This window comes from Falco cherrug, chromosome 8 (genome assembly GCF_023634085.1).
Source record: "Falco cherrug isolate bFalChe1 chromosome 8, bFalChe1.pri, whole genome shotgun sequence".
NCBI classification, from domain to species: Eukaryota; Metazoa; Chordata; class Aves; order Falconiformes; family Falconidae; genus Falco; species Falco cherrug.
Genome location: NC_073704.1, coordinates 4124985 through 4138039, shown reverse-complemented (window position 1 = coordinate 4138039; position 13055 = coordinate 4124985). Strand labels below are relative to the sequence as shown.

General features: G+C 41.4%; 1 protein-coding gene across 5 annotated transcripts in view; it reads left to right on the top strand.

Moving 5' to 3' along the window:
- MYO1B (myosin IB) overlaps positions 1-13055 on the top strand; it is a 113248-nt gene that overhangs the window by 38884 nt on the left and 61309 nt on the right. For all 5 annotated transcript variants that reach the window (XM_055717885.1, XM_055717883.1, XM_055717882.1 and 2 more), the window contains exon 4: positions 11397-11491. In XM_055717885.1, coding sequence (XP_055573860.1) covers positions 11397-11491 — 95 coding nt within the window. The remainder of the gene's footprint in view (positions 1-11396; positions 11492-13055) is intronic.

Below are 13055 nucleotides of genomic sequence, written 5' to 3'. Positions count from 1 at the left end.
CAGGCTAGTGTTCGTATTATGCCATCGATATTTTTAGGACATAAAATGCTGATTTAAAAAAAAAAAAATCAATTCACATTGTCTACGTTAAGTAGTATCCCTCTAATATACACAAACAGCTTGGGAATCCATTCACTATGACTGACTTTTCTGAATGAAGTGGGCGTTTAATTAAATAAAGGAAAGGACCTGCAGTAATTTTCCAGTTTGCTAGTGCAGTTCTCCAGATTTGTCAATGCATAACTGCTCTTTGTCTCTTCTCAACATTTCAAATAGTTCTCCTTCCAGCTCTTCATTTGTACCTCTAGGCTAGTGCTAAGACTAGTCTTTTTTGTGCTGCTTAACAAAATGAAGTTCTTCTGATTAGAAAATTGACTGGTGTTATGGTAGGACTTGGAAATAAAAGCATTTTTGAACATTTCACGCGGTTTTAAATGTAACTTGATTTTTTTTACAAAAGGATCCAACAGCTTCATTTTTCTTTTCGTTAGAATTTTGGGACTTTTTGCACACTGAAAAGAATGAGAAGCACTTATAAAGGAGCCGTGGTTTCACTTCTTAAAGACGGACTGAAAAGTGAGGGCAGGTAGAAGCCCTGTCAGAAATGAGAGAAATCCCGATTAAGCATTGTGTGTTCGTGGACCAGAATTTTCATTATGCCTGTCCCAAATTGGCAGCGTGGTACTCTCTGAAGATCTGGGATTTCAAATTGTGGTTAAGAATGGTTGTCGTCCTTTCATTGGAAGTGTCTCATTGTGTTTAATGGTTGTCTTTTTCTCTTTTTATTTTTTTAGCAATTTATAACACACCAGGAAATGCCCATCCGCTATGCTAGGAGCTTTTGTCATGATTTGAGAGACAGCGTGAACAAGGCTAATGTTTAAAGCCTTAAAGAATCGTCAGTAAAATTCCAGCTCTTGTACCACCTTTAGCGGCAGAACATTTTCCATTCAATCTCTTTTTGTCAGCAGCTTTATGCAAAAGGCTCTGACTTCTTCAACTCTGGGTACATCACGGTTAATGCAGTTTGGGTTATTAAAGATAAACTTTTTTGTGTTATGAATCAGGAAATACACAGTCTTAATATTTACTGTCTAGCACACTGTATAATCTTTTACTTATGTTTTGAATAGATAACAGAGCTGGGACTGGGGTTTGCAAAGGTCTGAACTACAAAGACAGTTTAATTGTGGTTGTTTCAGTAAATTAGTTCAAATCTGCATTTTTCTTGTAGATACAATTTCCTTTTTATATACTACAGAAATTATTTTTTAGTTGCTAAACCTTGTGGAGTTCAAATTGCAACTGGTCATAGTTACTCCAAGAGAATTGCTAGTGAGGATGTATCCACAGGCCAAAAAAATGTGTGCTGTTGGCATCCTCCTTGAGTATCAGCAGAACAACCGTGGACGCAGATGAAATACATTGACCCTGGAAACAGTCCACGTGGGCTGCACTGGAGCATAGTTTTTGAGCAGGCTGGAGAAGGCTTTTTGTTTGTTGCTTTCACCATTCATGGAAAGAAAACTTGGGGTTTATATCCACAAATTTCCACGCACAGACTTGAGCAAAAGCCATTTTACAGAGTGAGTAGACACGTTGGCTTGACGTTCTACCTGAGCTAACAAGCTCTCGGGAACTCAGATAAGCTTTGGTGCTGACTTTATCCAGGGGTTCACAAGACGTACTTCAGTTGGAAAAGAGTTCTGGGAGGCAAAAAAATAAGTTGTGTACGGCTTCTTCTTAACAAACTACTTGGTTTGTTAAGAGGACTCAAGAGTGACTTGCACGATTAAAAGGTTCAGTAACTCCTCTGAGTGAAGTAGCAACATACCTCTGCCATTACACGGCGTGGATGTTGCCCACCAGATGTTCTCCAGATAACTGCAGTACTTTTATTTGCAGTTTGGTCACTGTTGTCTCTGATAAACTTGCGGACACTGCGCGTGCTAGCTTTTGTGTTACAGAGCCTGGATTTCAAACCTGATGATTAGCAACGTACTTTAGCTTACGAACAGCCATGAGGAATACTCCTGTTTCTCCAGGATTGTAGTATGGATTTGGTGGTGTACTTGCCATTTTTTCTGACGGCAAACTGTGGCCTTCCATTGCAGCCTATTGCACTAGTGCGTGGTGACGTTTCTCTGCCCATCCCGCCGGGCAATAGAGATGTGAAGTCACTCCAAGATGCGTCTTTTCGCATGAGATGCTGTAGCTCCGAGGTACATGGAGCTTTCGGGAGTTCAGTTGTGCTGCGGTATGCTGTTGCTCTGTGAGATGAGGCCTGTGAAAGCACGTCCCTTTCTGTGAAGTGAGTATGTGCAACTGGGCACCTCATTTCACTGTTCGTCTTCCCCTGAGGACTGGGGCATGTTTGCTTACTTTAGAATGAAAGAATAAATTTATGTTTCATTTTCACGAAGCAGAGTAAGGTAAGCTTGTCTGAGAGTAGTGATATTTCTGCAATAAAATTATTTGCAGCGAGAGACGTCCCTGGGTGAGCACGTGGTAGCAATGCAGGCTTCTTGTGGAAGCCAAAACTTGCCTTGCTGTATCTCTGCTCCCACCACATCGGGGGGAAATTACTTATTTCTGCCTTCAGGGTGATGCTTCTTAAGGCTGCAAATAAAAGCAAAGTTTTCTCTTTGCTAAGCGGGAGTACAGTATTTGAGGCAGCAACATGGAACGCTGCCTGTTTGCTAAGTGTTTTTCCATGTGAAATCAGAGCAGCACTCCCCTCCCCTCTGCCTTGGAAAAGCCCCGCAACCAGTACAGCCCTATTGTGGTTTCGTCTGCGTGCTCTCTAGAAGTCGCATTTTCACATGGACCGTCTGTGGTCTGCCGCTGATTTGGAGAAGCTCAGACTATAAGAGCCAAAGATACATCCTTTTTGGAAAAAAAAAAAAAAAAGGGAAAAAAAAAAGCAAATAACATATGTTCCCATCTGTACAGGAAGAGCCAAGCTATAATGGCTGTTGTTCCCCTAATAGGATTAAGGTTAAGAGTCTTGTCTTCTAAGCATTTCACTTAACCTGTACTCTGAGCCTGTTTTTTCTGAAATAGTTACGGGTAGTTGTAAGGACCTGTGTTTAGCCAGGATCAGTGTTTTAAAAATGAGGAATAGTGGTTTCTCAGCATTTTGTTTTGATGGAATACGTATTATGCTTAGTAATGTAAGCCACGATGAATTTACAGTTTTCTTGGGGGAGTTAACTTTTCACGTGCTATTTACATGGTGCAGCAGCACACTCAAAGCATGCCTTGTTCTGCAGAAAAAGATTTCTTTTACGTAAAATTTGGTCAAAGCTGATGTGAACTGAACCCGTGTTTGACCAGTAAACTTCCCTGTTTTTCAGACACATGCTATATTGGGTGCAGAAATTAATTCCATTTCTGTAAAAAAAAAAAAAAAAAAAAAAAAAAAAGTAAGTAAATTATTGAGTCTGGCTGTTTCAGCACAGAAAGGGAACGACTGTGATCCCCTGCTCCCCCTTTTCCTCCCTGTCCCACCAACCCTTCATTTCCACATATATGCAAGAGCTCAGAGGTGCAATTCAAATCCGCTGGTATCCAGATGAAATAGTAAACCAGGATTTTAAAAAAGTTGTGTGCCCTGGAGTGAAACTGTGGGAGAGGCTGGGCATGGCGAATGGGTTTGCACCTCTCTGGCCTTACTGTCAGCTGTGACCCCTTGATATTCCATTTGAAGTGGGGAATGCGCTTGCTGACGGGACAAATCCTGAATGTTACCAGCCCAACCTCAGGGACTGCAAAGCTGCAGAAGGTCCTTGGAGAAACATGGCTCTCACCGCCGGCGTTTCTGCCGTGCGGTGGAGGGGCTTTCCTCGTGGGCTGGCAGTTCAGGGGGGAGCCTGCAGCTTCTGACACAGCCACGGCCACCAGAAAGGGTCACCGTATACTTCTGCAGTCAAACCACTGAGCCTAAGGGTTTGGCTGGTTTAGGCAGTCATTAAATTAAGCGTGCAAGTGCTGATTTATCTTAGATAATAAACTGCATCTAATTAGGTACGGTTTTTAATAAAACAATGGAGAAGATTTCCTGTACTTCCCTTCGAGGATGTCATAGACCAGTAAAATTATTATTTTTGTAAACAGAAATGCCTTCTCCCCCAGGAAACTTAACGTCCTTTCAGTGCACGTGACAGCAGACTGACTTGCTGTAAAGCCTGTGAGAGGACCCGCTGTGCCCTGTGTCATTGTGTCGGAGCTGGTGGGTGGCCTGGGGTAACGCAGCCCGGCACAGGGGGTGAGGGGTTGTTCAGGTTACAAACCCATCTGGTTAATGCTGCTCCTTGGAAATGGGAGTTAGTCGGTGATGCTAGAGCCACGTGCTGAGCATTGGTACGGGTGAGGAGGTGATGGTTACGTGGCATCCAGCGGGCTGATGTAATTTCAAGGGGTGGGGCTAGTCAAGGGGGAATCCAAGCCAAGCTGCTCTTCCAAAAAGCTCACAACTTGGAGATACTGGCTTCCCACACCCCGCCTCGGTGTATGTATATGTTCACTTCAGCCGACAACAGGAACCAGCCTCAAATAAGAGTTTGCTATTTTCATTCCCTCCTTTAGGCAAACTAAGTCACGAGTTCTACCTGCTGTTTGCCTGCAGCTGCTGGTGTTTATGGTGTGCACAGCTGGTACCGGTCCACGTCGGTTCAGTTTGGTATGCCCGAGTGTGCTTTCCATGGTTAACGTGTTACTGGGACAGGGGCACGGAGCTGGTGGCTTGGTGATCTGCAGCAGCCCAAGCTCTGCCACCATATGGCATTACTTTGGAGGACCCAGCTTTGGACCCATGCCCAGCTCCCTCTTCTGACAGTCTGCTGGGCGTATTTCACTGCCGTACGAGGCTGAGCCGCTGAATGTGATGTGGACACGCTTGCTGGGGTTGGTAGCATTTGCTAAAATTTAGAAGAAGAACTTCTTTTGTAGTCTGGATTAGAAAGTGGCCCGGTCATCCTCAGCTTCAGAGATCCTGTTTTGCACTGGTTGAAAGAAAATAATGCAACAGCTGGTCATAGGCTCCTGGTAAAAGGCGTTTCTTGTTTTCCATCCCACTAATGCGCAGCTCTAAACAGATGCCTTAGATGTTGAAATAGGCAGAAAATCACAAGCTGCGTTTTTGGCTTTGTGTGCAGTGCTGGGGAAGGACCACTGTTGGTTTTTCAAAAAAATCACAGTTTTTTGGACTGTTGGTAAAAAGGAAGCGTTCCAAACTGATAAAGCCTCCCACTTGGTTGGAGGGGACACGTGTGCCCTCCTGCGGGAAGGAAAAGGCTGGGGGACAGACCAGGCTGTGCAAGCTCAGGGTTTGGGGAAGGAGCATTGGCTGGGCTGCCCTGTAGGGAGATTTTTGAGGCGAAGTCCATTGAAAATGTCTGAAATCTGCTTCATCCTGAGAAAGACAAGATTTTCAGAAAGAACATTCTCTTCTTTTTGTCTAGACCTCAAAATATTGGCCTCAAAATCTTCTGCTAAACCTGCCGTGTGTATACAAGCATCGGAGGGTATATTATGTTCCCAGTCTCCTGGAACAGAAAACAAATGTCTTCTGGCTTAATATTAGCCTGTGTTCTAATGTGGTAAATTGAGAAAATCAAGAGTGGCTTTGTCTGTCGTCTTCCCCCTCCCTTTCCCTCTCTCCCTTTCCCTCCATAAATTATGGCTGATTTACACAGCTTTGGGCTTTATTCTGCATCTAATAATGTCACAGTTGCTAACGTGAATAACACAGTGCAGGAGGTACCCTTCTGCTGTGGCTGTTAGCCACAGAGTATTGTTGATAAAACAGGTTTCTATGCACACCAGGAAAATAAAATTGCAGAACGTGAATAGGAGAAAAGGCTTTCCATCTGCTTTAGCACACCTCTTTATCCTGATGTTTAAACTTGTTTCATTTTTTTCCTGATGGGCATTTTTCAAAGAGCAGCTGCTTGCCTGTGAAGGTCTATCCTAGCCGATGCTCATCAATTTAGCTGTTACTTTATTCACTCCGATGGCAGGCTAATCAACCTTTTCTTTTCAAGTGTGTCAAAGTGCTGAACATGAGACAGTTTGTAATTACGGAAAATGGGAGTACGCTTTCTATCCTTAGGGCAATTAGATGAAATGATTCTGCACTATGAGCTAATACTATAAATAATCACTTCCAGGTTTTTTTTTTTCCTGAATGGTGAATGTTCCACTGAGCTTCAGTGGGTGGGGGGGAACGTAATGGCAAATAGTGATGATGATTTACAACATAAAGCCTCAAAGCATTTATAAAATGTGCTTCCACTGTTCTGAGCTCAGGTTATTAGGAATTTTTATACCAAACTGTGATTCTGATGTTTTCCTACTGCATGTTGTGAGAGGAAGAATTCATTTCTTTGCTGTTATGCTGTTACTGAGCGCCTCTATGCATTCAGAAAAAGAAGGAACGAACTTAAATGATGCTTTTAATTAAACTTGAAAGAATTACTATAAATGAGATTTTCTGTAAAATTTCCATTAAAAACGTAGGTACAATTTGCATTTTAGTACCGTTCTTTTTAGTCTGGTGTGATATATAGTCTGTGATAAGCACTGACTTCTAGTATTCTGCCGGCGTGTTTAGACACAGTTGAGTAGAGATGAAGTGGTACCAGGGCTGTGCTTCGTGAGGAGTTGGAACAGTCAAGAAGAGAGGTGTTCTTAATTTCCTGTGAAAGTAGCAAATGAGTTGACAGCTGCAAGCCACGATTAAGCAATAGATGTTTTAAAATGGGGACCAAGACTCTTGGTATCAAAGCAACAGCCAGTGAAGATGGGATGAAGGGAATTGACTCTATTAGTGCATGAGAAAAACAATCGGAGGAAGCTGAAGATAGTATTAACTAATTACTGTTAATTGAGAGTGCTAAGGGAAAGGAGGGGAAGGATGCAAATGATGGTGGAAAGAAGACCCAGTAGCTGGCGAATACTGATCCTCGTGATTTTGGCTTAAAGGAAGAAGGTGGTAGAAGGGAAGAGCTGCTCCTGTGAGCTGAATTTATGACAACAAGAGCAAGTTTTTTACCCCTAGTGTAATTGTGGGTGCTGTCCTGAGCATCCAAATGAAGTGCTAGCAGTTGATGCTCGTTTTGGGGTGAATGGGTGGGAACCTTGTTCCTGCTTCTTCCTGACCCCAGTGTTTTGCCAGAGCGTGGAGATGCTGTTGTGCTGCTGAAAATTACTGGAGCTCTTTGGAAGTCCCCCTTGGAGGCCTGTTTGCTGTTTCCCTTTGTTAGAAATTTTGGGTTAGGACTTTGTGACAGATCTGGCCATCTGGAGCTATCTGGAGCTGTGCTATAAAAAAAAAGCAGAACCTTCTTACTGAGCTAGGTGTGGGTGGCGTTTTGACTTCAAATTGCTTCTATACTTAAGTCTTCGCTAAAACAGAATGCCAGTAAATAGTTCTGTGTTTGTTGTGGTAGAAGAATGTCATCTTCCATGAAAACCTAAAAATCAAAGGAGAGCTTATTATAAGGTATGGTCAATGACACTGCTGACACACTCACCAGCTAATTCAAAACACATGGTTTATAACTGGTTTTTAAACTACAAACTATTCTAAAATTTTACTTAGGCTCTGTAATTGTGAGGTGGCTCAAAGAGGGATATGTGGTTTAAACCTATAGTTGCAAATGTTGACTTTACAGAGCTGTGTCTCTTAACGTTGCTGAAAGGAAAGGGATAGAAGGAATCCTTGTGGTGTAGAGATCATTAAAATGTGTTAAACTAAAATGATCTTAAATGAGATTCTTTTACATGTTTGTAACAAATAGGAAATAGCATGAAATTATACTTTTGGATCGAGTAGAGTGAACCAAAAGACTCGAAGTTTGGTTGTTGTTTTTTTTTTGTTGTTGTTGCAAAGATAGAAAGTGCTAATGGATGGGAAGGACTGCAAGGTGTGACGTTGTGCCATGAAAGTCAACATGACAAATGAATAGATCTTTTTCTTTGAGATAAAGGCCTTTGTTCAGGCTCTGACATAAACGTGTCTAATGCTGTTTATGCAAAGCCAGAAAGACAAAGAAATCTTACTTCTTAAATACGCTTTTGGTTATGCCTCCTCTGCTTGAATTGTTGGAGCAGTGGTTGAAACATCAGAGGTAGATTTTAGAACACTTTTACTAGGTAGCTTTTGATAAATGCGTACGCCAAACTTCTTTTGAAATGAGTCAGCTTGTTTTTTCTTTTGTCTGTAGTAGATAATACTTGATGTAGTAGATAATACAAGACTTACGAAGTATTAGGCTTTGCTGGATTGTGTAGACTGGAGGAAAAGAAATTGTATGCCAAGTTTAGATTGGGTAAACCCAGAACTGCATGAAATCCCACTCTCTTCTCCAACTGTCAAGGTCTCATTGCAGTATTAGACTCTTAGTTTCTCTGCAGAGGAGGGAGAAAAAGCAGGATCTGGTGGTTTTAACTATGCTCTGCAGGCAGAGTTAATAAATACATCAAACAGTAAAACATATTCTGACAGGGGCTGTTGGGAAACCAACATTCAGTGCATTAGAAAAGATGAATGGTTACTAAGCTGATTAACTCATAACTCAGTATATCAACAGAGAGAATACTTTCTCTGTGCTTGATGCTGACTTCATTTTCCAGCTTGAAACTTCTGCCAAGAAAGTTGTTTCAACAGTGAAATGCTAGTTGATGGCTGAGATTGTTTGAAGGACAGCAGGCACAGAGTGAGCCATCTAGCCTGTAAGTCTGAAAGGCATCTGAGAGTCTTACCTTCCTGCTGAGACAGTGTTCTGAATCAAACCCATGGAAACCACAACATTATTGATATTGTCTCACGTGGCCGGTGAATGCTTAGTGCAGTTTTATTTCTTTCCTTTTCATCCTATTACTTTTTTTTTTTCCCTTGCAAAAAGGAATGTTAATATGTACTGGAATAAGCTCTTCTGAGTGCCGCATATCGTACTCTTCAATTTACAAGTATATCTGCAGCAGCGTTCAACAAATATCATTAATTTCCTAAATATGTCCTGTAAGAGAGTCTGGTAGAGTGTTACTGCTGCTGTAGTTTGGATTCCGGACAGTGAAGTGGATGCCAGAAATTGTGTCATAGTCTCTCAGCAGCAGCAGAATCTTATTTTTTCTTGCTAGTTCTTCAGTGTGTTGGCCACATCACAAATAGACTTTGTTGTAATGCTAAAAACATTACAGCCTGCTACTTTCTCGTAAACACATTTTCACCTCCAGCTGAACTACTGAGTTCAAATGCTTCCATTGCCATAGCAGCGTTAAGTTTTGAGAGATCAATCTTAATTTGAGTTCAATAGTGTATGTATCAGAAGGAGTTAATGACCTCAGACCGCGGTGGTTTGGCCCAGCCATCTTGTGCTGCAGCGCCTTAGACGATGTAAGCTGGCGGGACAGGAGAGAGCCCAGGGGCCTGGGGCTGGTGGTCCAGCCACGTGGGCAGGTGCTGCAGGAGAGGGACACCGAAAGGGGGGAGCCGGTGACAGGAGCATCCTTGGCAAGAACTAGGGATGAAGGGGGAGGTGTGAGTATTCAGTAGTGAAGGAGCCGAAAGGCATTTCATTTACCTGTTTTCCAACCTTTTCTGAATGCCACTTGCTTGGTACACTGGTCTCTTGCAGGATGGCTGAGCTGGTAACGTGGTGCAACCGTAAAAAGAAGCAAGCAAAGAAAATCAAACTCCAAATAAGTGATACGAGATGAGTCTAATACTGATGAGCAAGTATAAATGGTGTTGTGTGTGCACATGGTGATGAATTTGGGACAATATGACATGCTCTCCATAAACTTTCTGGGGGAAAGAAGCCAGGAAGAAATGCCTGAGCTAAGGGACAGTGGTAGCAATAAGTATGAACTGATCTGGCTATATGTAGGTTTAATATTTGAAGCTTTCAATATATGGCAATAGGAGCTTTTAGGAAAGGCTCTGTGTGGCTCTCACCACTTGCGTTGTGTGTTGTCCGTGCTACCCCTAACTGGGCTCATTAGAGCTTTCTTACCTATAAAGGGGCTGTGGTTGCCTGTGAGAGCACTATATGGCTACGTTATTCAAAACAAGTACTTGATCTATTTGTAGTTATCAGCTGAATGCAAAGCTCCTGAACTGTTGTAGATAATCAGTTTCTAAAAGTTACATTGAACCTGCAATGATTATGTGTTTTATGTTGACCTGAGAGTTCATTTCCATTTTTCATACATGGTTTCTTTAAATAATCAACAGTATCCACTTCTAAGTACATACAAACACTAAATATTTTACTAGGGGCAGTAATCTAACAAAGTTCTTGGTCTGTTGGATGAATGTTTATTTCACACAAAAATGTGCCGTGTTTAGCTATGACGTTTTTTTCTAAGTTGTGTCATGCAAGTGTGCCTTTTTATTTGGATTTTGCTTTGATGTCTTTTTTCAGATACTACATGCTTAAGTTTTTTCAAGGGGTCCTAATGCTCAGTTTTCAGAGTCCTTGATTCCACAAACTGAAAAATGCAGTTGAAATAAAAGTCAATGCTACTCTTGCTGTGCCTCAAAATTGCTACTAAAGAAAACTAAATATAAGTAACACATCTGCAGTTCTCCAAAATATATATTGCTGCATGGCTACAAAGCACATCTGGAATCAGATTGCAGCCCAGTAGTTTCAGGGTCATGATGTTCTCAGCTCCATGAATAGACTTTTGGTACAGGATTTGGTACCTTCTTTTGTACCATTTTTGTACAATTTGGTGCAGCAACAGGGAAGTTGCTGATTCTTACTATAAGATACTTACTATAAGATACTTTTGCTACTTAACATCACCCTTACTGAGTTAAGAACACAGCTATTGGGAAACACCTCTTCGTATTTATTGTTCAGCAATACCTGAATGCTTAAAAATGCTTAAATTGCTCAATATTTTATAAGGTTCTGATATTTCTTCATGCTTTTTAGAGTAGAAATTGCAGCTTCTGGTATTGTTAATGCTCAGGATTCTCCCGTTTCCTTTTTCTTAAATGTCTTCAGACAGAACTCGTTGCATTGATGTTATGTTCAATAAAGAATATGATGTTTTTTTCAATGAAGAAAGCTACCTGAATTTCCCCAAAATTTTGTGAATTTGTTTTGACCTTGCTGTCTTTAGAAAAATCTGGAGATTGTGCTTGCTTGTTCCTGGAGAAAGTCCAAATAAGTCACTGAGAAGAAATATCCATCTCGCTTCTGTCGGTCTTTATGTTCTGAAAAGTGAATGCTTCACCACTCACAGAATGGTAGCACTTGGAGGGGGGAATGTGTGTGGGGTTTTTCGTTTGTTTTCCTGCCTGGATGTGAACGTCTGATTGTAGTTATTGTTGGGATTTGTTTTATCTAATTCTCAATTGACTCTTTCTTACTTTGCAGCTTTGCCCTGTCAGATGAAGCATACAGATCTTTAAGGGACCAGGACAAAGACCAGTGCATCCTTATCACAGGAGAGAGTGGAGCCGGAAAAACAGGTAACAAGCAGCTTTGATCTTACTGAAAAACATTCAGAGTTATTCGGAGTCTTGCAAAGTGATGCTAGAGTCTGAGAGCTGAGAGACACCGGTATCGTTTTGTGTCTGGTGATTGCAGAAGGTGGATGCTGTCGTGCTTGTTGCTGCTGGTGTGAACTTACACAAACCAGTGTTTTTTCACGTGGTCACCATGGTGCAGTCCTATGGCATGTTGACACAGTGTCCTCATCAGTATGCAAAGTCATGCTAAAGTAGTGCTGGTTTGTGATGGAGTATTGCAAGGGCTGGAAAACATTGCGGCTCTCCCTGTGGGAAACGTGAAGATGGAGAAAACTGAATGTTCTTGGTCTTCTAGAGTAGAAGACAATCCTTTAATACTTTTGCATGTCTTTTATTAAATGTGTGCCTTTACACTGGATTATGCTATTTATCCAAGGAAAATAAATAATAAGAGCTAATTACTTTGGAAATTTTATCAGTCTTTTGCATGCTGCGCTCAGCTGCAGTTCTAAGATTGGCCTGTGTACCAGAACACTCTGCTTCTCAGGCAAAGCTGAAATTGCCTTGAAAATGACTGCTAATTTGTAAACTGGAATGGCAGAAATCAAGTGAGGTTTGCATAACTGCGGAATGTTTTAGATAGATCTTACAAAAGAAAAAAAAGCCAGTTATTTTCTGAAATAACAATTTAAAACCGAGGTGACTTGCAAAAGAGGCAGGGGATAGGAACGCATGCATCTGTTTCCATGTAATTTAAGAGATTTTGTTCTCTGAATCTGAGAAAATGTGGAGCTTTGTATGCATGTACTGAGCAAGACTGAAGGTGAGTAACAAGAAGTTGCTTTCCAAGCCCTTTGTGAAAATGTGAAGTGTAGGTTTCGTCTTTGTTTTCCTTTGCCTGATTAGTGGCAGCCAATTGAGAGGTCTTGAAATCTTGTAATACAATCCTTCTTTTCAGTTCAGTAATGTGAAAACACATGTGTATTCAATAAAGGCGTACATTAAAATAATCAGGTTCTTATTAATACGGTTGTTAGAGAGTCTGTCTAGGAGTTCAGACTTCAGCAAGGAGTTCTGTACCGGTATTACCTAATGTCTTGACTTCCTCAGGACCTGTGAATTACCAAGCACCTCATACAATCGAGGTCCACCTTTTATTCATTTATTTATTCAGTTGAAAGGGGTAGCAGTGCTTGAGTTTCTGAACTCCTGTTTGTAGAGAATATTCTGGTAGTTTTAGGTTTGTACAGAGATTTTTGGCTGATCTGTAATTTTCGTAGCTGTATGGAACAGAATATGAATTACTGCTTTATAAAGGTAAGTACAGAATAATGCAGGGTTTGAGATTCAAGTCAACAATTGACTTGGAATCGGTGCTGTTCTCCCCCCAACATTTGATGGAACTACTGTTGCTGAAATGGAGCTGTTAGCTGAGGAGTCAGATTCTCATTGCAAAAAACCCCAAGGGGGGTGAGAAATGAAGAGCAAGTTCCTGGAGTTGGGGGAAACAAAGTTCTTAGTACTGTATGACTCTGGTTTAAATTTTTGGTAGCCAGAACATGTA